The 27,790-nt window shown below is 38.6% G+C and overlaps 1 protein-coding gene across 3 annotated transcripts; it reads right to left on the bottom strand.

The window, feature by feature from the left end:
• Nucleotides 1–209: 209 nt before the first annotated feature.
• On the bottom strand, nt 210–27,470 carry LOC121508151 (axin-1-like). Of its 3 annotated transcripts, none has more exons than XM_041784735.1 (13): nt 27,301–27,470; nt 25,692–26,382; nt 20,550–20,743; nt 20,286–20,441; nt 18,540–18,674; nt 18,332–18,428; nt 17,395–17,532; nt 15,667–16,054; nt 11,877–12,054; nt 11,585–11,761; nt 10,955–11,254; nt 10,719–10,868; nt 210–6,966 (listed from the first exon to the last, which is right to left on the bottom strand). In XM_041784735.1, exons 2-13 carry the CDS (start codon nt 26,310–26,312, stop codon nt 6,840–6,842), a joined length of 2,661 nt encoding a protein of 886 aa, XP_041640669.1. In that variant the 5' UTR covers nt 26,313–26,382; nt 27,301–27,470; the 3' UTR covers nt 210–6,839. The 3 variants fall into 3 exon arrangements, with proteins under 3 accessions (XP_041640669.1, XP_041640671.1, XP_041640670.1); XM_041784737.1 differs by having other exon boundaries at nt 10,955–11,251; XM_041784736.1 differs by lacking the exon at nt 27,301–27,470 and adding an exon at nt 27,123–27,196.
• Nucleotides 27,471–27,790: the final 320 nt, after the last annotated feature.

The following is a 27,790-nucleotide window of genomic DNA, read 5'->3' as shown; positions in this document are numbered from 1 at the left end:
TAAGTTTGAAACCATAGCGTGTTAACACAGGCAAAAATACTGACAATTAAAAGTGGCTAAAAGGACCCAATTGGGTGCCTGAAAGGTTAGGATGAAGCATCATTTGGGGCCTTGAAAGTACTGTAACAATTGAATTACTAGTGTTGTAATCCAGAGAATGATGTGGGAACGACACAAACGAAGCATTTGTTTTATTCAACATCTTTATTATGAAGTACCTTTTTAAAAGAAATGTACAAGTGGAACCAGCACAGTGACATCTTGGCGTTTGCCTTTGAAAAACAGAAACACCGTGGACATGTGGTGCAGGTCTGAAGACACATATGAAATGATAATGTACATATTTACAGCAGAGGATCTAAGAACAGAAGTGAGCGAGCATGACTGCAGCTAAAAAACAAACAAAAAAAAACAACGGGACTGAGTGTAAATAAAAAGATCTATTAAAAAGCATGGATTGGTTCAATAAAGGTATTTCCAAAGATAACATGATAAAGGCACTGTGTTTCACACAAACCGACAACACAACAGACGCAGTCGTTTGCTTTTGTCCATCGAATCATAATCACAAGAAACAACTCTTAACATATGTTGTCATCCAACGTTCCCTGGGCTTTCTCTCTAACAGATAAAATAAATCAGAGGGCCTTAGCGGTTCATAAACATTAAAACAAAATAGATAATTCAACTCATCAGGAAAACATTCCTTATAAAGAACATGCTTGGTGATTATTAAAATTACATTTTTTTTATAAACAAATACATATCTAAATTTTAATTTTCATACTGAAGGCATAATGGGTTGAAGTAAGGACAAATACGTTTTACGATCCTGTTTCCCTTACCGGGCAGCAGCCCTGGACAAACTGTGTTCGACATTCCTGCGGGACGCTCCGTAGGATCTCTTTGTTTGATGAACACATTCAATAAACTACCAGCATAGATAACACAAAACAACCAGCATGAGATCACTACTGAGGACAGACGTGGTGACCAGCCAAGGGATTTCTGTTGAGGTTCAAAGTTTAAAAAGTCAAATTACATTCAGCTTACGTAGCTGGTGTGTGATCGGTGCATCGTCGGCTTTACGACCTCAGGGCCTTACTGCAGTGAAGTTTGAAGGTATACATCGACAAACCGTGGTTAAAGATGTGCTTATGAGCTGTCTTACTGAAGCTACACTGATACTTTCTCCATTTCTGTGCATTCATGAAGCTACAGCCAGTCAGCAGTGAGATTAGCTTAGCATAAACACGTCATCAGAATCTTCTAGCCTGGCTTTATTTAAAAAAAAAAAAAAAAAAAAAAAAAACATCCAAAGGACCAACACAGCAGCTGGGGATGTGCATTTCTAGTAAATGCTTGGAAATTCAGTGGCGATCATTCAAGGAAAATTGGATGATTCAAAAAGATGAACCAGGAAAAGCTTGCTAACTTAACCCATTAAGAGCGGATGCAGCATTTGTGTGATGAACCTTTAACACCAGATTAAACGCTGGTGTGTTTCTTTCTTTAAAACTCGAAGTAATGTCTGTTTCAGACAATCACACTGCTTTTTAGACATATGGCAAACAAACTGCAGGCTCATTGTTAAAATACATGCTAGAAGGCAGATAGGATACAAATATTATGGTTCAGCTCTTTTAGCATCCAGTGTTTCAAGTTGATGGATGAAAAAGTTTTTACAGTTGACAGATGATGCTAACAACCTGAGTTTGGGGAGCAATAAAGCAGCGTTTTAGTCCAACAATGGCGACCCAGACTGCGATGTGACAGCAGATACTTCAGCTAAAGTTTAGTGCTTAATTGGTTAAACGACATCAGCAAGTTTTAGGGCGTTATTTACAGGTAAAGGCGAGGTTCTTATGCTTTCAAATGTATTGATTTCTTACATCATTCATGTGAAATATTGTAGTAAATGTTGAAACTTTGTGAAAACCCTCAGGTTTTTGTTGGTTGTTTTAAAAACAATACGTAGGTTTTAGAGGGTTTTTTAGGACAGCCTTGGGTCTAAATGGGTTGATTTTAATATATAAAATTTTCCATTAACAGACTAAAAGATATGGCATTGCTCAACTTCAATTCTTAACTTAAATAATCTGATAGTACTGAACATACCCGGTAAAATGGACCCTCCACAGTCGTGATTTATTCATGAAACCAATTTATGTGTATTGGACAACTAGCATCCTGGCTAACAGTAGCTAACAGAAAAGAGTGTCAAGCTATAATTGGCTCTGATATTCAAATCAATCATTTGTGTTGCTTTTTATCCACTTTTCTTCACTGTGTGTCCCTTTTATGCCACATTTGTTTCCACATTACATCATTTTATTTTTTTTTAAAATTTTAACCAGTTTGATATTTTAATGCCTTTTCACTACATAACTATCCATTTCATGCCACTACTAAACAGTTTTTGCCACTTTTCAACTGCTTTTCACCTTTTTTTCTGCCCATATTTGCCATTTTTTTGCATTTCTTAACCCATATTTGCTGCTTTTATCCCATTTTGCCACTTTTAACCCCTTTTCACCACTTATTTAGACCTATTTTTGCTATTTAAAACCCATTTTGCCACTTTTCAACTGCTTTTCACCTTTTTTCTGCTACACATTTACCCTTTTTTGTACTTCTTAACCCATACTTGCTGCAATTATCCTATTTTTGCCAGACTTTCACCACTTGCTTCTGACTGCCTAGGTAAAATATGAATACTTCCACTGAATTTTTGTATTCACTAATCAGGTGACAGAGCTCAACAGTTATCGCGCCACTCTTTCTAGGATCGTTAAAATTACCTAGCAGACAAAATTAATGTGTTATGGTGGAATCTGCCAATGTTTTCCTAAAACAAAGTTTGTGTCTTACACATGGTCATTAATCACTATTTCCCCATTTAAATTGTCTGTAGCTAAAAAAGATGGCTAAGTTTGGCCGAACATGCACGTTTCACAGGTAACGGCTGGCTCCACCAATCAGAGACATCGCTGTGACACTCTAGGAGTGTGGTGAATTTCTTAAAACAAGGTTAATCGCATACAAACTTTTCTTCTACACGGTCATATGCCATCATTTCACTCTCAGGTAGCTCGTGGTCTGTCTGCCTTGAATAGCTATGACATTGTGGCTGATAGGAACAGCAAAAAGGAGGGTGTGTGGTGGTACAATTCTGCAAGAAATCTTTTTTTAATATATATAAATTAAGGCATTAATTCAAATATTTGAAAATCCCTGCCCATTTCTAAATGTGGCACCTTCAAGGACTAAAAGCTAAAAGTCTTTTAGTTCTGGACTCTCTATGCAGTTTGAGCACTTCACTTTGAGTTGTTGGATGAGCTTTCTTTTGGCTTGCTGAGAAAAGTTGGAACCATGAAAATAATTTGCCATTTGATCAATAAAAGTAAATAGTTAGACACTGTCCCTTTAAGGTCTAGAGCCCTTTTCACACATGCCAAGAAAACCTCCTGACTTGTTTGTTCACACTCGTCCCTCACAGTCTGCCTGTCAGTCAGTGGAGGGATGGGAGAGGAGAAAACAGTAACGGGCCAGCATGGAAATTCAAGGTGAAGTTTGGGTCAAAAACCCTGCTGTTTACGTTCACACATGCAGCTCATCCAGGTAAATTTTCAGAATTGTTTACAAGTGTGAATAAGGTTTGAGAAACTGGTACAATGACTAGGGACACATAATGTCGGATTTGTGCCAATATGCCTATATTTCCAGATTTAACTTAGCTAAAAATGTAGTTCAGACCCAGAACTTCAGTCCTTAAAACACATTTTAAATTTCAAGGATGAACAAAGATTTCAGCTGAAGTAGGTCTGCTGGCCCAGCCTAAAACTCCTCAAACATATTCATAAATACAGATGAAAAATACAGCCGGCATACTGGAGTAAATATCGGTAGAAATGTTCTTATCTGCTGCTATCACGCCAGTAATAAATGAGGTTAACAGGTGATTTGATGCATCCAGAGAATATTCAATAATAAAAACTCTCAGCATGTACAACAGAATTGTACTGAATTAATACAAAAGCCAGGCTAGCTGTTCCCACTGTGCTACTACTGGCTGTAGCTTAGTATTTGTAATATGGTAATGATACTAGAATTTAGTATCAGATATGATTGTAGTAAAAGCAGACAATATTGATACCCGTTTAAACAGCACGGCAACAAAAATAGAAGTCCTAAGCACCTTACACACAAACTCCTGCACACGGTCTAAATTGCACTCATTTGTTTTTGTGCTATTTAAACACTGCAGAGTTTGCATGCAATTACTGATGGATTCAATCCTCTCCTAAGCACCTGTCTTGCGAAATAGATCCAGTTTTCAAAGCGTCAGAGCTTTACGATACAGCCTTATTAAAACAGCTAGTTTTTGTTTGAAAAATGTGGTATCGACAAGTATCCGACATTCACACAACTGTACTTCGCAATACACATTAAATTGATATGAATGTTCTTATCTTACTGCAGCAAGGAAAAAAGAGAAATTATCACCTATACTTTCAGAGCAAGATGTAGATTTTAATCTTAGTTTAAGGTCCATAAATGTACAATCTATAAGAAGGTGCACAGATGATTCCCTTCTGCTCATTATAGAAAAAGTGATTTTATACTCGTAGACGTGGACTGCACAGACACAAGCATGATGCAGGCTTAAGGGACGCACGTTATGCTCTTTGGCTGAGTTCAGGCGTACATGACACAGGCTTTAACACTCACAAACACGCTTCAGGTTAAGCTTTCTAGATAGTAATGGCACTGGCCAGGCAGGCAGGTGGGCAGGCACCTAGACTGAGCTTGGAGTTACACAAAAAAAAAACAAAACAAAACATGAGGTGAGACCCGTTAGAAAACAACAGATACTGTGGTCAGAGACAGCACACGTTAATGTGCGCTCGTGAGAATTTTTGAAGCTGGAAAAAAAAAATTCTGTAATTAAAACCCATCGTGTTGGTATGGAAGCACATTTCCATCACTTAAAAGAGTAAAAATAGGTTTGTTAGGTAAATATAAAAAAGACATTTAAATCTGAAGTAGAAATTATGAGATAGTAAGTCATAATTATCAGATAAATAGGCAAAATGTGAGATAGTAAGTCAAAGTGATGAGCAGTAGTTGAACTTATGAGAAATTAAGTTAACATAGAAGATGAAATCATGAGAAAAAAATGCAGAATTATGACAGTAATTTATAATTGTGAGATAAAAGTCAAAATGATGAGAAAAAGTGAAAATTATGGGTTAAAAACTCAGAATTGTGAGCAAAATGGTTAAAATTATGAGTAAAATGGTTGAAATTATGAAATAAAAAGTCAAAAAATAGGAGTTAGATATTCAAAACTATGGGAAAAAGTCATAATAACAAGACAAAAAGCTGAAATTAAGATAAAAAGACAAAACTATGAAATAAGAAGTTAAATTATGAATTCAAAAGTTGAAATTATGAGATAAAAGGTCAAGATCAAGGAAAAAAAGGTTGAAATTCTCCATTTAAAAGTCAAATTATTAAATAAAAAGGCTTAATTGTGAGATATAAAATAAAAAATTATCAGTTATATCAGTGACTAATACTTATGACTTACTAATTTCAAAATTTTGTCCTTTAATTTTGACTTTATTTTCAACTGACTTACTTTGTCATGATTATTCCTTTCATCCCATTTTAACATTTTTATCTCATAATTTGGACTTTTTATTTCAGTTGAATTTTCTACCTCACAATTTCCTCTTATTATCGCAGACTTTCCATACATTTGGTTAAATTAATTACCTCTTTTTTTCTTTTTTAAGTGGGATAAATGGGCTTCCATACATTGGAGAATTAAACCGCACACTTGAACGTCACAGAACTGAGGTGAATGTGTGTTTTAAGAGGAGAAACAAAGGCTGCCCTGAAATGACTAATGAACTAGCTTCAAAACATACACAATAATACAACATTAAAGTCGAGATATAACGAAATTAGGCTGCATTAATAAGTAATAGTACCTGCCTTGTACATAGACAATTCAAATAAAATGAAACAAGTAGCTAGGATACTTGCCTTATCAAAAATATGTAGCTTTGGTAAACAAGTTGTGTGGAGAACCGTTGTGAGAACATAGCGGCTGTGTGAGATCACTACATGACATCTAGGAATCACGGTGAGATAAGTTTCTGTTTGAGGCTATGACGTCGACAAGAGGAGAAGCAGGAGAAAGTTCCACTCCTCCTAAAATCCTCCGTCCTCTTTTCTTGTCACCGGCTGATGAGGAACGGAGACAGCAAAAGGCAGCGATACTCCCGAATGGAACAGAAAAAACGCTTTCTTTACTGTCCCGAAGCACCGATTGAAGAGTTTCCGTGGTAATGTAGCAGCATCGTAATGGTCTGCGGAGGACAGACTCCTCCAGAGCAGAAGTGGAAGACTACTTACTCCTCTCTCCTTCCAGCAGTCCCCTCACCCTTTACATCCATCACAGAGGAAGACTGGACAGACATCAGATTTTAACAGCGCTCCTCGTATATCCACAGTGGAGACGAGATGGGTGATATTTAATGTTCCTCTCCTTCGCCTCTGTTACATCTGGTCGAGCTTCTTCGCTGTTTGTGTGTTTGATCCAGGCATGATGCAGATATCCAGATATGCCATAAAATTAACCATCTCCTTAATACTCGAGCTTCCACCACGCAGCTCCATCTCCCTTCTGTCACACATTGCTTCGTCCACCTTTCAACTTTCTTTCGTACGTTTATCCTCACAGCTGAATCTCTATTCCATCCCAAAGTTCTCTTCAGATTTCCTTTTTAAATTTCAATGATCGTTGTCATCTTCCTGGTGCCAAAACTTCAGTCAACCTTCTCCACTTTCCCGATGATCTTCTCCTCAAAGATGGGCAAAATGGCGTCATCGTCACGAACCTCTTCGAACACCACACCACAGTCGAACTCGTCGCTCACTTTCTTAAAGTAGAACCTGCACACGAAAAACAGAAATGCTTGGTTATTTAGAAGAAACAAGGGTACTAGACGTTTTTAAATCTAATTCACCTCAAATCCAGTATCTAAGGTGCACTAGTAAGAGATTTAAACAGTTTAATTTTTTTGGTTTCTAAAGGGAATAAAGGTTTATATTATCCTCCTTTCTACATACAACTGCCTGTGCGATAAACAAAGTCTAAGATGTGCAATTTCTGTGGAGCTGTTTTTTCTGCGGTATTTTATGATAGTTAACGTCTTAAGTCTGGTTAATGCCTCTGTGTCAACTCTGTGTCAGAGTAGCCTAGTGTGATCATGCCGCTTCGCAATACTCAGCCCATTCATTACTTGGCAGAGCGGTTTTTAGGCAAGTTCCCGGTTCTGCTGCCAAATTTTCTACTTGTTTGTGTACAGGAAACCATGGCTACTTAAACCAAGTGTATAATGTGACAGTCAGTGCTGATAAATATTGAGCAGCAGGTGAAGCTTTTGCAAAAAGGAGAAAGAGGACACTGCACTTGTTCAGATGTGGAAATGCTTGTCTGATATTTTTTGGATGTCTCCAAGCAGATTTGACTTGTACAGCTGTCTGCAGCCATTTGTCTCACATCAGAGTACACCAACATACCTGCAGAGATTAAGGCCCTTGAACACCAGACGTGTTATTTTTTTGTGCAATGAAGTCACACCTAATTAGGAGAGAGAGCTTTCTGTATTTATGCCCAAAACTTTGGAATTCAGTCATCCTGGACATTAGACTGACCAGCTTCATTGATGCTTATAAAAGAAAACTAAAGACGCATCTTTTTAATTTGGCTTTTGTCATGAGATAATTTTGACTGTTATTTTATATTTTTACCTAGTGTTATCATTGTTTAACGTATGATTTTATATTTTACTGACTTTTTAATATTTTAGTCTCTTTACTGTATTGATTTTATTTCCTCAGTTTGTTTTATTCTATTCCTATCTTCCTATCCTTTTGTTCTTTTTTGTTTTATTGATCTTTGCCATCTGTCTGTTCCCTGTAAAGCACTTTGGGCGACATGTCTTGTGTATGAAAGGTGCTAGACAAATAAATAAAGTTGTTCAAACCAATAATATTATTTCCCTGTGCAAAATAGCAGCTAATATTTCATCAGACCATGATTCGCCCCAAACGAGCACACATCTGACCAATCAAAAGGCTGCTTGCTGCCTATGGTAGATGAGTTACAAAGCAAAAGTGCCCTCCTCTCCATAACACTGCATGATGATTTCCCCTTTTCATATAACTTTTTATCTGTATCCAGTGGGAAGCTATTTTAGTTTTTTAACTGGTATTATGTAGCCTAGTTAGCGGTCAGGAAAGACAGGCAATTGGCAGCCTGACACATGTCCATGTGAAACAAATGTGCTCTCTGCTCAGCTTGAGTTGATTACAACAAAATCTCTTTTTAACTCAGACAGCCAGTCCGCACCTTTACTTGAAAAGTTTACAAAACTTCTTTCTGTAAACACTGTCACAGCTCATCAGTGAGATTTGTCTTTTTAATATTCACTGCTCCAGGTCAATCAGCTTCCTTCATATTACTACTCCTGTCAGACCCCCAACAAAAGTGACACATTTTATTAAGTTTACAGAATGAATGAAAAGTTGGTCCCTCCTTCCAGCAAACGTGGCTGTAAAGAAGGAGCAGTGCTGATTATGACACTGTGAAATAAAACAGCACCGACCTCCTGCCTGTTCATAACAGTCCTGTTAAGCACAGACCCGCAGGAGAGAGAGACAAGAACCTCATTATATCTTCCACTGTAATGCATCTCAGTTAACCAGAGGATAGCACAAAACAAACTACAGACTTTAGTAGCACAAATGATTTTTAGAATGTGCATAATTTATTTGGAAAACCATGCTGCTTCTTTCTGCGTAGAAAAGTGTGACAAATTTCACTTTAGAATTATTCCTATTTTTGTGCCATTTATCCGTGTCACTCTTGGTGTGCAAAAGCCATTAACTCAGAGACTGGCAGTCACCGAGTACTACGGGTTTGCATTCGTGCTGTTTCAAAGCATTTTTGAGGAGGTGCGTGGTGGCTACATGGTTGGACTTTGTGGATAGGGTCCGGTGGTATATGGAGCTCTGGTCCTGCCTACACAATAGCTTTGACACAGAAACATACCTTAGGCTTGAGCTTACAGTAACAGTCACAAAGTAGAGACTCAAAGCTCACAAGCCATGCTGCCTACCTCTGCTGGTCACTTGTCTTTAATAGAGGAGTCTTTGCTATTAACCAGCACTCCACAAGGTTTACTGACCTTACAGTATACCAAATCTTTATTTAAATCCTGGTTTATGAATTAGTAAGGGCATATAGAAAGTGGCGCTATCAGACTGGTCTGACCATGTATCCCAGGAATTTTAAAGCACTAAAGCAGCTGCTTGCAAATGCTGATGTGGTATACATTTTAATAGCCTCAGGTAGTGTTCAGTGTACTACAGTAGTGGTGCATTTAAGTTAGCTTTTGAGATGAAAAGTAGGTATTGAAAATGCATTTTACACACCTGATTTTACCGTAATATTTTCAGACTTTTTCAGATGCAAAAAGAGAAAAGTTAGAGGCAATTTTTGCACCATGGAATCCACGCTTTTTTAGATTTAGTGTAGAACTAAGGATAACCACACACTAGATGATTTTCAAATCTTAAATTTTAAAAAATGTGGAAGACCACAGACATAATGAAAATTTTAAGCGATTTTTCCATCTCTAATCCTCTGAACACACTCACTAGGTAACTCAGCCAGACTCATATCACTGAAGACCACACACTTGACGATCTGCCAATGACCTCGTCTGATCACATGACTTAAAACCCCCAGACAATTACATGTCTGCCGATACCATCTTGCTGTGCTTCCACATGCATGCTATCATGCTATCTGCATGCTATCCTGGCATGCGTTACAGGTGCAGCAAAAACCATAAAGCAAGGAAAGAATCAGGATGAAATCCTGACTGGAAAGAAGGTACAGCTGTGTTTGTGAGCAGGTAAAGTACGCATAATCTGGCAGGTGACGCTACCTAGTCTGCTCACTCTAATTGGTTATTGTAGGTAGTACACAGGCACTACGGCCTAGGATCGTAAATATCAAACAGATTCGGGATCTGGAAGACTACGACGTGATTGGAGCAGTAAAATAATCAGGTTAACATCACCCACATGAGGATTATTCAGCATATAATCGATTGCAACAAGGCTCCACTCGGAACATGCACCAATGATCGTCAGGGGAGACAAATCTAGCCCCATATCGGGCTTAAATTCCGCATCTTGTGAACAGTCTAAGCAGCTACAACCAAGTATAAAAACTTAGGTGCTTTCTTGCAAGTCGCCTCATAATAATTTTGCCCCTGCCAACCATTCCCGATCATGTCATCATCAATCTAGACAAATTTCCTCCAACTTGCATCCTTCTGTCAGCACCTCCTTCAAAGCATTCTTTGCCATTAATTCCACAAATTATCATTTAACCAAAAGAATTCAATGAAAAAAAAAATCAAACATCATTTATTACCAACCAGAATGTGTATGTTTAAGAATTCAGATGTTGCCAGAATATAAGATTTTTCACAAAAAGAAAGAAAATAACCCTGACATTTTCTGACTCTAAATTCTGAATTCTAGTGTAGGTTATTTCATTTTATGTGTGTTTTCAGGATTCCCACACAACATCAACTCTCTAAATAAATTTTGCTTGATGTTCTTACCTGTAATGGCCCTTTTTGGTAAGCAGCTCCTTGAACTGGCCCAGAGTCACCACCCGGCCTTTCACTGATGTTCGATATGGGATTGGCTCTCCACAGAAGTAGTAAGCAACGGTCATGTTCTCACACACTTGGCGCTTACCAGACTTATGCCTTCAGGAGAGAAAAATAATGTCAACTGGAGAAAAAAGAAACAGCTAAACCTCTATAAAAGATGTGTTTTTGGGATGTACATCTACCTCTGCTTGGCTTGCTGTAGTGCGTTCCTCCTCCTCTCCTCCTCCAGCCTCCTCCTAGCCTCCTCCAGCTGGGTGAGTGGGTTGGGAGCTGGGTTGGGGGGCATGGCTGGGTCCTGGATGAAAGGGTGCGAGGGCTGGACCTGGGCAGGGCCAGAGCTTGGGAGGGCAGGGGACACTGAGGAGGGGTTGTTACGCAGCTGGGCAGAGACCCAAGGGTGCACGGCTCCAGGTCGCTCCACTGATGTTGGACGTGGTGACTCGCTGCTGGCTACTGTTCTCCTGGAGCTGCTGGTGCTGCTGCTGGAGAGACACAGGGAAAAAAAAAAACAAATTAGCATCATGGCAGGACATAGAAATGACCTAGAACCATATTCAATCCAGGCAATGTTTAAGGGGCTTCTAAAGTGTTTGTGACAGAAATAGTGGTAGAGAGAAGAGAATAAATCATTGACTATGTGTCTAATCCATTCAATGTGACACAGGATGAATGCCAATCTTACTCTTATATCTGATTTAATTGAAATAAGCCAAATTATTCCAATAAATAAGAAAAATAAACCATCTTTGAAGCTATCTCAGCAGGAGAGAACGTTTTATATTAAACAAAGAAGTTAATGCATGATAACTCACCTGTGTGAGCTCTTCCTTTGTCGGTCTCCGTCCATCATCCACTGGAGAATCTTCTGGTTTCTCTCCAGGTCCTCCAGAGGTACTTGGCCCTCCAAGCCACGCCCACTCTCATCACCTTTGCCTGATGACTCCGATGACTTCTTACAACCTCGCCGTGATAGCGTGCTGCCTTTACTACTGCAGAGCAAAAAGATAACACAAACACAGCAGGTGAGGTAGTCTGCACTGAATACAGCAAATTTAGTTCATTGAGACCTTGAAAATGTGACCACAGTCACCCTTAGCAGCTTACCTGTAACCCATGCCCTCCAGCGTGCTGGCTCCAGCTCCGTCAGCATAGTTACGACTTCTCCCAGCGTACTGGTTGGCTGGGTCCCCGTTCCACAGGAAGTTGCCCTGAGACCTAGAGCCCACCTCCTCCGGCCCTTCTCTTCCTCTGTGATGATACGGCTGCTTGTGGTGATGCATACCTGAGACGGATAAGCACAAAAGGACACCTGATTATTTAATGGACTCTCTTTAATCACATTTAAAACAGGACACAGCTACAGAAGAACAAATTAACAAACTATGATACAATGAAACCTTTGATTCAGAAATTTGTCATCTTTTGTTGCAGTCTCATAATATTTCTTGCCTATTCTGTGTGTGTAAACTGAACATTTGAAGCCTGAATTTCCTTTAGAATCACTAAAGTCTGTTGATCAATCTATCTCCCATAAATCCACAACTTCAGAGCCCGCATCCACAGCTGTGGCTCATATATTTCCTAAAAACATCTTTATTAAACAAGGACTGACTTTGGTCACTTTTTCTATGCCTTGGAGGAAAGGTTAGCGGTATCCTTCAATTTCTCAACTAATAAATAACTATTTCACCAAAGAAAAATGAGGCCAAAGCATGATATTAATCTGCAAAGAGGAATGAAGGCTGGTGGAGCTAGCTGATAATGTTAGTCACACTGCGAAGAGTAGATCAGGCTCACATCCCCTGTACTACAAATATTTTTTCTAAATATTGATATTTGTAAATATTGGTCTTTTTTTTTTTTTTTTTTTAAACAGACAAAAAATTTGATTTTTTTTTTATCAGAAATGAAGGATGTATTGTTATTTGTCAAATACAGCCATACCCTAATGAAAAACTTACAGTACTGTCTTTGGGTTACATGGGCATTACATGCTTACACGTATTTTTAACAGTACAGCCAAAGTCATCTGCATCTTTTAGGGCAATAAACAGCAGTAAAATAAGCTGCTGACACTGAGCTCCACAGTGCTAAAAAGCAATAGCTTATAAATTTAGATTGATTCTCCTTATTACTCAGCCAGTTTGCGGGATGGCTCCCTGAGATACTCCTGACAAAGGGCTTTAAAAAACAACAACAACAAAAAGACAGATTCTTAAATGCAAAAAATCTAGCTATAGTTCAGAGCTTAAATTTGCTTTTAAATTTTTGAGACTCAAGATGAACAAAAGAAATAAACCTTCAACTGAAGTAGTTCTCCTGATCCTGCTTTAAACAGCACAAACTAACTAAGAAACCAAGTTTAATGGGCATTTCACTGTAAACAGCTCTGTAACAACACAGTGACACCCTCATCTCCAATGCTGGAGACAGGACACCTGCAGAGTGTGCACCATGCACAGGAGACTTGGCACACAGAAGTCTGTCATTGCTTTTGCCATGTTTGGCTCTGTCATGTAGCAGTACATGCACGCTCTTTTTCTCTATTTCCCATATCCAAAACATGTTATTACAAGCGGCTGCAACTGCAGCTGCTGAGTGAGCACTCCTGTAAGTGCAGAGTAGGCTTTTCAAGAGTGCATCCTCATCTATCCACTGAGGCAGTGAGGCTCAACATGCTAAATGGATAGACACTTGATGTCCATATATCCGTGGTGAAGCTAATATGTTTAGCTTTAACGAAGAGCTTCTCTACGTGACTGGAAACAAAGTTTTGCGGTTCAGGTAAGGCTATAAATGCCGGTTAGGTATAACGTAGCCGGGCTTTAAATGCATCATTAGCCCGCGGAAGCCTATATATTCCACCACGCTGAAAGGCTGATTATCAAGAGCTATAAATTCAACAATTTTCCTGTTCAGCTCCTTACCTCTGGGTGGTCGCTGCTGTATTTTTTAGCTTTGTCAGATGACTTAAGTAGAGGCTGTTGACGAGTTTTCCCTGGCGCAAAGTTTTGTCATTCTTTATCTTAAGAAAGTCCTTGTCGTCATCAGGGTGACGTTTTTTTTTAGATGCAAAATAAAGACGTGTTGTCGTGCTCCTCCTCACATCACATGTATTTTACAAGCGATGCAAACAGCTACTCTGCTGTCTTGTTCCCACACCTCACACTTCTCCCAAACAGCCAATATGTTGAGTTTGTTGTTGGCGCATGCCCAGCATCATCGCGTGAGCTTAATGATGCGTCACATTATTGGCTGTACAGATCTGCATAAATTTCATTATCAGCAAAGTATGGCATGCAGCTCAGTAATCTATTAATCCTTATTACCTTGTTTTCATTATCATGAGAAGACAAAATCACAACTGAATTACCGTATTTTCCGCACTATAAGGCGCACCTAAGAGCCTTCAATTTTTTCAAAAGCTGACCATGCGCCTTATAATCCGGTGCGCCTTATATATGGATCAATATTGAGCCGCAACAGGTCTCGCAACTACGGTAAGCAGCCGCCGACTCCATTTTCCCCCGTAGAAGAAGTAGTGCGCGGTGCAGAATTCGAGGGATTCGTAGATGAGGAATGAACTGATAAAGTGAGCTTTACGTGTTTCTTTTGTGTGTTTACAGTTGAACAAGGTTGGTCATATTGTGAATATGGACATTAACGCGTGAACAACATTGAGTTATTATGCTATTGCTTTAGAGTTATTATTTGAGTTATTATTGTTATTGTTATTGCTTTGCACTATTACGAGTGTTACTATATTTTTTATTGCACTAACGTTTAATTTACCGTAACAGCATCAGAATGTTTTTTACGTGTTTACTGAATGGAGGAAAAGTTCCCCTCCACTATGTGATATAAATGTTGCACTACATGTTATACCTTGCTGTTGTTAAAAGATAAACTGTGTCACGAAAATACTAATACTTTACCTCGGAGAAAATAATAAAACAGTTGTTTATTCATTTTGGGAGTGAATGGAGTTGTCAGAAAGCTGATTTGTAATCTATTAATAAAGTTTGACTGACCTATCTGACTGTTTTGTTGACATTCCCTTTAGCGCAGCACCGTCTAATGGATGCATAACGTAACCCCAGCCTCTACTGTAGCGCCTTATAATGCGGTGCGCCTTATATATGGAAAAAGTTTTAAAATATGTCATTCATTGAAGGTGCGCCTTATAATGCGGTGCGCCTTATAGTGCGGAAAATACGGTAATTGTTCAGCCCTTGTATATCTATTCATCTATGCTGTGATATTTAAGATCAACAGGCTCCATTGGCAGAAACTAATGTTTAAACTGCCAGCCCATATTTTTTGTTTTTAGCATCAATGCATTTTATCAAACTGGCTTAATAAATAAATTCATAAATTAACAAATGTCATGGCAGTTTTGCCTATTGAATCAGAAAAAACAGTTACCAAACCACAGCAGCAAACTAAAGTTTGTTGAATACAACAGAAAAGACTCAAACTGATATGGCTTTGTTAAATTTGTCCTTGACTTGTGTGTGCAGATTTATGCCATTTGTGTTTCTGTACTAATCCCTTCTCATCACTTGGAAAAAAAACAGCAGACTGCCAGTACAAAAGATCTGATTTGGAAACCAAATCTGATTTGCCTGTGGTCTGAGGAAAGCTTCAATGAGGGCAGTGAGGTCAGAGAATGATGTGGATCTAACGTACTGTTGAGTTTGTGTCTCTCCATATTTGTTTATGATAATTAGATAAAAGAAAATTAGGAGAACAATTGCTTTACTTTGACAGCTGCAAGATAAGGAGAAAATAAAGGCATCCAATCTGCTGGGAATAGCAATTAGTCCAGAACTCTGACAGAAACAATAAGAGAAATAATCAGTGAGCCCGCCCCTTCAGCCCCACAGCCTCTTACTTTTGACTCCAGGAATCGGCAGAGTGTGACCTCCTCCTCGGTGTGGCGGGAAGTGAGGAGGGCCGATCCCGCCATCGGGCGAACGTGATGATTTGGGGGGAGAGTGTCGACCTCCTCCTAAGGTGCTGTTGGTTGCCCCTGGCGATTGGCAGCCTGGCGTTTTCATCACACGCTGCACGTGCTCATCCAGGATAGATTCCGGGTCCTCGTCGTGGGAATCTCCCATGGCAACAAGACCGCCATACGTGGCGACCGTGGCCGAGTTAGCAGTGGTCTCTGAGTATCGGGCGCCGTAGAGAGGTGGAAAAGATGAGGGGAGGGGGAGTGGTATGCTATGAGAAGACATGGAGGTTGTCATGGAGATGTCAGCATCGTCACCCTCTTCTTCCTGTTTGGATAAAAAGACAAAGATTTCCTCTTTAACATGACATTAAATTATCAAACCAGTATGGACACACTTACACAAAAGCGGAAATCAGCAGATCCTCTCACAAAACTGCAAGTGAAATAAAAAATCTGTCGGAAATAGCAGTCTATTTGTGAATGTGGAAGAAAAAAAAAAGAAAAATCAACACTGGTAGAGCCAAAACTCTTCAAAACAAAGATTTAAGTTATTTCTATTATATTTTGCCATATTTTCATCTCCTAATAGGAATGCAGGATTGAATCCTGACAGTGTAAACAGTGCAAGTCACATTAAATCTGACATTTTCTTATCAGATTTAAGGCATGCTCATATGTGGTACTCAATCAAATACATATCCGGTCCACTGGGATTTAACTGAGTCTGAACAGTCAAGTCACATAACATCACAGTTTGGCAAAGTCTTGCACTCAATGAAAACAAACATGGAGATCGGCAGTAATGGAGGCAGTCAGTGCAAGGACAGTGAAGTGTTAGACCTCATTAGAACTTAGGGTTACCTGCCAAGGGACTAAAGATATAAAATAGCTAGAAAGCTAAATCTGGTACAAAGCATCTTTTCTCTTTTTGAGACTAATGCAATTTTGTACATTGTCCCTCACACAAATACACTTAATAAATTAAACTGACCCTTTTATACAAACCAATTGTAGGGTTGTATTGTAACCAACCTGTTTTTTAAATAATTTCAAAACAAATGGCCGTACGTGGCCAGAGAAGGACATGGCTACAGCACCAAAGTTAAATAAAAAGCTTTAAAGCTAAATTTTAGGAGGCTTAAGACTCAGGACTGCAACCTGTTCACAAGGCAGTCTGCATACAGGCTGTATTTAAAATGTTATGTGAACACCCAAACAAAAAAAATATAAAAACAAACAAAAACAGACATGAGCATTGTGAATATAGCCTAAGATTATTGCACACTGGGTCCATTTCTTTTTTCTGTTTTCAGATCCACAATCACGCACTTCTGCTTTCCAAACACCTGCCACTCATTTGTACTTTAAAAATTAAACCTTTCCTCAACATTGATGGGAATATGCATGATTTTTAAATCAAATGCAATTAAAAACTTGTCTAAATGCCAAAATGCTTCCTTTAAATTATACAATTTTAATCGAACACCTTCCATAGTTCATTTAGAGTAACTTGGAATATCATTAGTGTTTTTGTGCAGCGCTGCTCCAGTCACTGTGAGCCACTTTGTCAACCAGATCACACAGCCCTCACTAGTAAAAACAAACACAGCAAAACTATTCATCAAGTCTTTTTGAGTCTACAGCAGCACACATTGATGAACTCACCAGTCGTACTCTCTTTAGCCTCTCTTCAAGTCTTTCCTGAGCCTCCCTCTCTCTGAGAACTGTCTCCAGCTTGCTGATGAGCTCTGCTGCAAACCTCTCAGGCTGTACGTGGATGTCCTTTGGCATGCGGTACGTGCGCTGGATAAAGACACAAACAAAAAGGTTACATGCATCTTACCTTATTACAACACCAATTTGAGAAACACAGATGATGTTTTCATTAATTTGCATGTAAAACTATTGTTAAATATTTCCAGGATGATTGTTTACAACATTAAATGACTCAAAACATGAAAACAATAAAACATGGGGATAAAGGAAGAAGCTATTAAACACTGTAGTTAGGAAAACTATTTAAAAAACTTATTGGGCCTCATTTACCAAATGTATCATCATAAAGGTATTCTTTCTTAAATCTAAATTATGCAGTTTTAAGTATGATTCTGACAGTCATTAAGTGTTTTTTAAAAATTGCATATTTGTCTGTTTCTAGAAACAAAATCTCCTTATGGCAGGACCGAAGTATATCACCAAGTTTATCTTAATTTATATAATAAATGATAAGTAAAACAAATATAAAAACGCAATTTAAATGTTACAAACTTTTATTTTACTTATGCAATTATTGACAGAAACTGCATAATGTTGAAATATGAAAATTAACTGAGCTCTAAGGTAAGACTTTTAAATTCTCCAGTATACTAAAAAATGAGAACGTTATCAACAACTAAATATAATGAGGACTACAACTGATTGCACATCTCATTGTCTTGCTGAGGATTTACCATTTTGTTGTGTGATAAGATAAACACTCTCTAGATATTTGTGGTTGTCTGAAACAGTATTATTTTACACTTCTATTTTAATGAGGTCACAAGAGGTAGATGTCACCATAAATGCAACATGATAAGATCTGGGAGATAAATAAAAATCTCACAGGTATATGAGGTAGGGGCACACGTCCATTAGCTTTGGCACTTTCATGCATCTCTTTACGATGCTGCTTCCGATATCTGTATGGAGGAATACCATCTCTGCAACAAACACAAGCAAACAGCAATCAAACAGAGATCTCCACAGTTCTTGGTGTTGTAATGAGCATGTTTAAATCCAGAGCGATTAAAATGTGCTGCATGAATACTTACACACTGCTGTCGGTCAGTGACAGTGTGTCTGCATCACTCGACATGCTCTGCTGCTCACTGTCATTGGCACTGGTCGCTGGAGCACGAGCATAGCCCATGTTTGCGTAGTAGGGGTTAACAGGTTCCCGCCATGTTCTAATGATGAGAAAAGAGATTATAATGTAGTTTGTTCACATTGAAATGTGTTGACATGTAAACATTAATGAGCATGCAGCATGGAATAGGGTAGGTGTATGTAGCTCAGTAATGCAGTGGATTTACTCTGTGTGATGGATTAGCCTTTAAGTTTTTGCCTAAAGTCAAATATCAGAGGGTCATTATCTACCAGGGGCTTGTAGTAGATTTACAAGCTGGATATCAGCTGTCAACATCCTCACATGAAACAGTACCATCAGTCTGAAAAAGTTTTAACATTGACTGAAAATAAAAAGCAGATGCATAAAAGACGCTTCTACTCTGCTACAATTTAAACAAGTTCACATTAATAGGGCTATGCAAGTTTTACACTAGACAGACCATGGCAGTCATTTGACTGTTTTTACATTTGTAATGCGTTAAACTTTACTGACTTAAAAGTTACAATGCTACTGGTCGCTGCCATTTCCTAAAAGTGTCTGTATTTTAATGAAAATGTTGAAAAACTGCACAAAAGGCAGAAAGACCACAGGAAGTCATTCTAATACACTAATTTTACTTCAATTAAATTGACACATTTTTCTCTGTTAGCAGCTGCATCTTGGCTGCTTTGCAGCATTCATTGTTTCTTACAGAGTAAGGTGCTTATTAGACCAATTTAAGATGTTTAGAAGTTTAATTAAAAAAGGCTGGAAAGGTTTTAGGCTGTTAGTCAAGATTAATGTGCTGCTCTGTGGTGCTGATCAAGAGCTGGTTTGAATGACAATTTCAGGGGGACTATTCTAAGACATCACTTCTATTCAGCATCAGAAAGCATGTTTTGACTGTTATCAAAACATTTAATCATGATTTCAAACCAAATTTACCTCCTAATTTACAAATCAAAGCTCATTATTTCACTGCAGAGACTGCAGCCCAGCTAAACATGCAAAATTGGCATTGACAAAAATAGAATGGTCTGATGTAAAACAATAACAAAAACATAATGAAACAATCACACCAATATCAAAAATAAAACTAACATTAATGATAAAAATACATTTTGATGTAGCTAGTTTCTTTTTTGCTTTGTTGCTTAAGCTTAGCTTGTAAAATTTCTCTGAGTGAAGGTTTGATGGAGTGAAACTATTTTTGTCTAGATTAACCAACATCATCAACATCTTACACACAAAAATCAGAGCAAATGGCTCTGTGCTGTTAGAGTGAAAATACTGGTAAGACTGATGACGGTATGTGGTAACGGGACCGTAATATCTACTGGGAAAATCACACCCAAACTTCCTGGTGATCAGGACAAATCCACTCCCAAAATGTGTTTCTATAAATAGTTTATGACACTTGGAAATTATCATTTAACCACGAGGAGATCAAAACTGAAAGTTTCATCATAAAACCAGATACAACCAGCAGTAATTTTCTTGTTTTAAAAGTGTTGGATGAATTGCAAAAACAGGTGTTTTTATGTGGAATGATTACGGTTTATGGTTTAAAGATAACCCAACACAATAAATGTGGGGGGTAATTGGCTGGTAGGGTAAACATGTCACTTTCATGCCTTGAGGAAAAAAAAGAAACCAACATAGCCATCCATCTCTGTCTTCTCAAACATACCTGTACTCCCTGCTGTCCTGCCTCCTCCTGTTGGCCGAGGCTCTCTGTGGAGCCGTCTGCATCAGCAGGCTGTGAGTCAGCCTACCAGCTGGTGTGTCTCCACACTCCTCTTCATCTTTCTCTTCCTCCTCCTCTCTCACACCTCCTCCTCCACACCTAAGAGCAGATTAAGTTAGATCCATCACTCACTCATAAGAAACATTAACATTTCACACATTTTGAGCACATTTCCAAGATTTAATTATAAGCGATGTATCAGCTCACCTCCACTCCTCATCCTCAGCGAGCGTGGGTAAGTACCCAGGCGCAGCCTTGGCTGGACCCGATGAGGGGCTCTGATCACTGGGGTTAGGCTTGGGGCTCTCCCCTCCCGTCCGTGTGTACTCCAGGTACAGATCCGACTTCAGGAACAATGGGTAGGTGTTCTCCTCCATCATGGCCTGGATCTCAGTCTGAGCCTGGGACAAACAAACACAGTGATCACTAATCTAGACTCTTCGATCAATAAACAAAACTAAATGAGACTTTGAGGTGCTGCTTGCATATTAAAGTCAACCTCATACTTAACTTTAACTTTATCTTAAACGATAGCGTACAAGCAGTTTCACAACCTTGGTCTTCAAATCGGTTTGCTATTTGCTCAGAACTTCTTATACTCACTCACACATGACACAAAAACAACACAGCCTGGCTACACAACATAATGTTATGATCTGTGTTGTCAAATTTTCCAAACATTGATACCACGTTTTAAAATGATAACATATTTATTTTAAAACGTGGTCAAAAAAGGTAATAAAATTCTGAATCTGAACTCAGACTGTGTTATATACTGTTTGAAAACAACCTTAAAACCTGAGGTTTTCTTTTCAGACAACCCACAAAAACTTTCAAAGTTTACTTAAATCTTTATATATGTCCTGTATAGCAGACAGAAGAGCAAAATAAAATCATATGAAAGCTTAACCCCTCAGTTTCAACTGTAAATAATTCTTTTTTATTATTATTATTATTATTATTTTGCTAAAAACATCAACATCCTCCCCTCCAAATATGTTCTTTTCCAATGGGCTTTGGCTAGTAGGTCCCCAGTCGCATCATAATCTAGGCCAGGGGTTAATTCAATTACAAATTCAACTAGACCATATTTTAAAATCAAGAAATGTAGCCAAGCCAGAAATGTTCGGTGCCCAGTTAGCAGCTGGTAATGTCAAATTTTGAACCAATACAGACCAATTTGACGAAAAATACGCACTCTTTATTCATAGTTTCCCTTTTAAATTTGGTAACATGACAAAAGCACATCAAAAAGTGCATAAAAACACAACAATGGAGCTGTATTTGAACATAACCTGAGGTTGTAGTAATGTTTTTCACTTGAATAAAAATAAAATAAATAGAATGAAAAAATAAAAGGAAATTCTGTAAATAACAATTTTGGACACCTCTCACCCAGGCATATCTTAAAGTGCATAAAACAAAATTAGCACTGTTGTAGCTACAGTTGTAAAGGACATGTTTTGTACTCGGTATCTTGGGACTACTTCTGTCAGCATTGCTAGCCACAGAGTGTTGCATTCATGGTTAGAAATACTATGGGAATTTATGAAAACTTACAAAACAGGTTGCCCCCTGCTTCTCGGGCATGACCACAAGCTGGGCCACTTTGGGGTTGGTACTGGGCTGCATGTGGCCTCCGGGCCGCTAATTGAATAGGCCTGATCTAGACTGTCGTCATTACTGTTTATCTTTTAAAATACTGCTGTAGTCAGCCTTTTTGTCAGTCCTCTTGCTCAAGTTTAGAAGATTGCAGCCATCATTTCTAAGGCTAAACAAAAACAGTTTTTATCCCCTCTGCACTTCTGTCTGTCATTATTATTCGTTTTTATCTCACATTAAGCAACCTCACATGCTGCTACAGCATGATCGTAAAAACACACTGATGTGACCAAAGCAGGGATTGACAAAGAGGTGAGGGTTCTTAATTATTCTTTCCGAATTTTAAGAATCTGTTTCCCAGGTTTGGTGACATCATATTTTTCCAAGGGGATCAAGTCATAAACAAAATTACATTTTTTAAACTGAATAAAAATCTAAAAGTAAATGCCCTTTACAAACCTTGATTATTCTTTATACTGTAATGTAAGAGTACAGCTTCCATGAGCATCAGAACTCGATTGTGTCAATGATGGTAGTTGATTTTTTGCTAAAATGTGAAATTTTACTTTGTGCATACAAACGTTTACAATTATTCAACAATATAAACCATTAAAGCTTAAACACATCTTGGGGAGCTGCCAGAAACCTTTCCAGACCTGTTTTTATTTTGGGCATCTGTGTAAAGTAACACAATAACTATTATTTTGTTCTGTATTTCAACTTAAACAGGTCACATTCATCTGTTTCAACAATGCAGGCTGACATTTGAGGATTGTATTGCCTCAATGATAAAATTATTTAAACTGTTTATTTCTCAAGGAACAAAAGATTTACAGGAGACCCTTGATTTTCATGGGATACACTCAAATCAGCACCCATACCAGCACCACCACCCCAGTGATTCACTACACTGAAAGCTATCAACATCACTTAACCAGCTTCAGCTTAATTTAGTCTTTAATCTGTTTTAGTGTCTTGTTTTTAAATAGGAGCAGAAATTTAAATGCTGACTTTTAAGTGACTTCAAATCAACTCAAAAGAAAAAAAACTCTTAAAACAGCTACAGAAACAAAAGTAAGAGTGTGCTGGAAAAGATTCACTGAAGAAAAAACTAAAACCAGCCTCAATTGGTTCATTATGTGATTATGTAACCTCATTCTGGGTAATTTTGTTTAGCAGCGATGTGTAATGAAGTACAGTTGTAAGGAAATACAGTTGAAGGGGCCAGGTGGGAGACTGAGTGAAATACTGCACACTAAAACTTGATTTAGTCCCTTATATAGTTTAAACCCTTCATAGCTAAAAACTTCAAATATCTTGCAACAAGTTTAAAAACACTACTTTAATTAAGTCAGACCTTTGTAGCTTTAGTGACAAAATAACAACCAGAGTATCTTTTAGAGTCCTCAGGTAGTATATCTGTTTAAAATTCAAGAAGCCAGGTCCAGTTATAGATCCTGGGCCATAGTTCCTGCCCCCTAAAGATTCCTTCCAGTGGGGAAACAACATTCCTGCGCTGAATATGAATGACAGGTCCATCACAAACCCTGAGCCTAAAGTAACCGGCGAAGCGTTATTGCTGTAACAGAATTTTAAACTTCAATATGATACCTGTAAAAATCAAACAATAATGATACCATTTTAAAACCACTGTCATAAGAAAATACAAGTCCTGAGCATCCAGAAAAGGGATATTTTCTTGATTTTTAATGAACAAAAAAGGCTGGCAAATGTTTAAAAACTACATGAGCCTTTTTCACACAAGCAACCCTGAAAATTCCTAGGCAGTCTAGCAGGCAAAAACGTTTCCTCACTCATGTCCCTCACAGCAGACAGGTTTCCTGCAGTCAGACAATGAAAGTGTTGGGAAGGGAAAAATACTAGAAGGTTAGCAGGGTTATTTCAAGGTAAAGTCAGGGTGAGAGACTTCGCATTCACTCATACAGCTTACCCAGGTAAATTCAGGAAATTTTCAGGAGTTCTGTGCAAGTTTGAACAGGGCTTACACTGCAACTATACTTTGGTAATGTTTCAGTTCCAACATGTTGCTGTGTATTTAATGTAACATTCCCATTCATTGTAGGGATTCACAATACTGGCATTTGCAGACATTTGCTTAAAGTCACTGTATCACTTTCAACAGACTGAATAATTTCTTCCAGTGCGCACAACCGATATATTGACTGTAAATACCGGCTATATGTACAAATAAGTTTATGGAGTTTTAGGCAGGACCAACAGACCTATGTAAGCTAAAGTCTTTTTCTTTTTGTTTCCTGTTCCTTCAACTTAAGTGTTTTGTATTTTCTAGCTTTTAACTACACTTATACATCAGTACTGATGTTGGAATCTGCTAAAATAAATCTTTAAGTATCAGCAGAAATTGGCAAAAATCCATCATTATGCATTCCTACTTTGCTATCAACCCCTCTGCTCTCTGTCTGTTTTAGAAATAAAACAAAGGTACAAACGAGGGCTGCTCTTGATACTGATGTTTAACATAACAATTTAGCCGATGCTGTTGTTTGATCATGTCTCCTTTCGGTTGCAAGACTCCATGTGTGCAATCAATTTCTCTCATGTTTGGCCATGAGTTTGTCTAAATGGCCACCTCTTCTGCCCAGTAGAAAATCTTTTTTTGATTCAGGAGCTGGATATACCAGATGACAGCAATAAAATGGAAAACAACTGATAAGTGGTTGTAACTGATAAGTTACCTACTGATAAACTGATGTGAAACTGACATGCAATATAGACCTTACAGCTTTGGGTTGAAAGTTTGAATGTGAATCTGTTTTGTTTGTTTCTTTGTTTTTTTTACCCCAAAAGATTTGGTGCTTTTCAATAAAATCCATCTTCAGGTAATGGAGACTGTATTTAGTGCTGCACAATTGATCTAATCACAAATGCAATAACGATGTCTGGCTATGCATTTACATAATTGCATAAAAGGCTGCTTTGTATAAAGTAGCACTTAAAATGTTTACAAAAATGCCTGCAGAAAGGCCTTTAAGTTTACAATAATGCCACTGCATTTGCACTTTGTAGAAGTACCTTTGTTTTCAGAAAAGAACTTTATTTTGGAAAGCAGTACTGTGAAAACTTCACATTTTGTATTTTTTATGCTACTAAATATTTGTATGATTTGAGTTGAGAAAGACAGTCTTCAAAACTATGACTGTTCTCTGAATTATCCTTGATAATCAAGCAAGTAGACTTATGATACAGTTCATGTATCATTTCATTATTGCAACTGCAATGTTGTCCAGTATAATTACAATCACGTCAACACAAAATCATGCAGCATAAATTGTTTTGTTTAAAGCTGCATCAAAATTGATCAAAGCATTACAGATTCTGTCAACCTCAAACTGTTGTATAGCTTTTGTTTTGGGAGCAAAATAAAGTAATAAAAGCAAAGTAAAATACTTGAAAACTACATTTGAAATCATCAAAACAACAAATTTTCTTAGCTTTCTAGCTTGATCAAAGGTTCACAATACAATTGTTGCCAAGAGCAAAAAGTACCGCAATCAAACTAAATTAGGTGCTTTTCGGGTTTCATAAATCATCTATCCAACCACCCTCTTTCAGTTTCTGTAAGTTGTCAGCCTGCATAGCAATAAAGTAAAGCATATTTCATATTAGTTGATGCCAAAAACTTCAACCAAAGCCTGGCTGAACATGACCAGATTCTGGGACCAGTTTGGATAAAACATAAAGTTTGTGAGAACTATATTTTATTACCTGTTCAAACATGGCAGGGTCTGGATGCGGCTTTCCCACACAGTCTCTGATGAAGCTCTTCGTGGCTGCTTTGATCTGCCTGGAGACAATCCCACTGCCGTCTACAATGTACTTCCTGTAGATGACCTTGGCCAGCTTTGCCCTCCTCTCCTGGCTCGTCTTCCTGAACCCCGAACAAGCGAACCAGAAGTCGAGAAGGTCTGCACACCCTTCCTGATTCAGGAAGTTCCGAAACAGCTGGATGCCTTCCTGGTCGTCTAGGAGAGAGTGAAGTGACTCTGCCCACTTCAGGTAAGGTGGAGTTGGTGACGCCGAGCCCTCGGGTTCATACCCCAAGTCCAGATCGGGGCGACGTGGGGTCGCTGATGACGAGGATGGTGTGTAACTCGATGGATCCCCCATTTTAGATGATGAGGATGATGCGGGATACCCAAGAGTTTGGGAAAGGGTGTTTGGACGGGCATTGGCAGACTGGCCTGGAGGGTCCACATCAGATCCCTCCTCGCCAGGAACCGGGGGTCTCGGAGCATCCTCAGTAAAGTGGGTAGGGCCGCTTAGGGAGGCCACAACCCCACCGCCGCCCCTGTACCCAATCCCATGTAATTCTCTGACAACACTCATGTCTCTGGTTGCTCAAGGCAGAGGTCAGATCATCCCCTCTTGCACTGATTTTGCTGGCAAACAATTCACCCTGAGATGGAAACAAGAAAGTTAGCTGTAGCTCTGGAATTAGTCAAACAGGACCCTATGGTTGTTCATCTGACCTCAAAGATCATCTCACATGAGTCAGATCACTATTTTTATGGAGAATGTAGTCATACTAAGATACAATAACATAATATGATCAGTAGAAAAGCTATGTGAAGTAGAATAAAGCAAGGTACAGAACAAATGTGGACATACATAGAGACAACATCAACGTAGGAGCAAAAAATTTGTGCAAAAAGCTAATATAACATGATCTCTATCGAATAGAATTTGGTGTTATTGTTGTTAAACCCGTAACTCACTTTAAACAAGGAGCTAAGACGCCATTCCGACCACAAACAGTTCAGTATTTTGTGTTTAAATTTCCCTGCTAAAGTTCAACAGTAAGTTTTAGCCGTCAGTTTAACAGCTAGCTTTGACGCTAGCGTCAACAGTTGTCAAAACAAAGCTTCGTGTGAATGGACATAGTTTTCTAAATAACCAAGTAATGTTAACAAGCTAAGACAGCTAGCTAGCCTTGTAGCAATGCCACCACCAATGCCAGTGCTTTGAAGTGAGAATCTCATTCATCTTGGCCTGCAAAGACGGTGGGGGATGGGTACAGAAACAAACTCTACAACCACACAAGACGGGCCTGCGTGCAAAAACACTTCAACACAAGCCTACTTTGTAAATATATACATGCTAAAGTAACTCCTAGAGAAGCAAGGCAAACTTTCCTACTGGTTAAAACCAACGAATCAGTCCATCCAAGATCAATCAAAACAAGAAAGCGAAGGCACGTTTTCCACTCTACTGGCTGCAGCGCCAGCTAGCCAGAGTGTTAGCTAGTTTTGGTTAGCCTGTTAGCTTAGCTAGGTACGTTAACGTCCCGTGTTTTCTACAAAAGTATCCGTCCTACCGTCTCTGAAAGCCCGGTCCCCTTAATCCACTGCATTGGGGATACTGGCGTGAACTGTGTGCTCCAAAACGCAGCATATGGATAGCTTTCTGATATTAAATATTAACGAAAATAACCCGTCGACTATCCCATTAACTCCCCATGGTGGCTGCTTTCGGAGCAATAATACAGAGCGAGAGAGAATGCGTGCGTGCACGCGACGGCGTGCGGTGTGTAGTACGTACGTAGAACCAGTAGGGATAGAAGCGACACATACAGGGCCTCATCAAACCGCCAGCTCATCAGTGAATAAAGTTTAAATTTAAATGTTTGATCAGTAAGGTTTGCAGGAGTGATATCATCACAAAGTACCAAGGCTGTAGTATGACTAAACATGCTGTCTTCAAATTATATTTGACTAAAAGAACACAAAAAGAACATTTTAATATTTAAATTACATTATGGTACAGGAAATACTCTTTCATTTTCCATAATTTTATTTCTATAATCA

This window comes from Cheilinus undulatus, linkage group 4 (genome assembly GCF_018320785.1).
Source record: "Cheilinus undulatus linkage group 4, ASM1832078v1, whole genome shotgun sequence".
Classification (NCBI taxonomy): domain Eukaryota; kingdom Metazoa; phylum Chordata; class Actinopteri; order Labriformes; family Labridae; genus Cheilinus; species Cheilinus undulatus.
The sequence above is the reverse complement of the archived record's forward strand: the minus strand, read 5'-3'. Positions and strand labels throughout refer to the sequence as shown.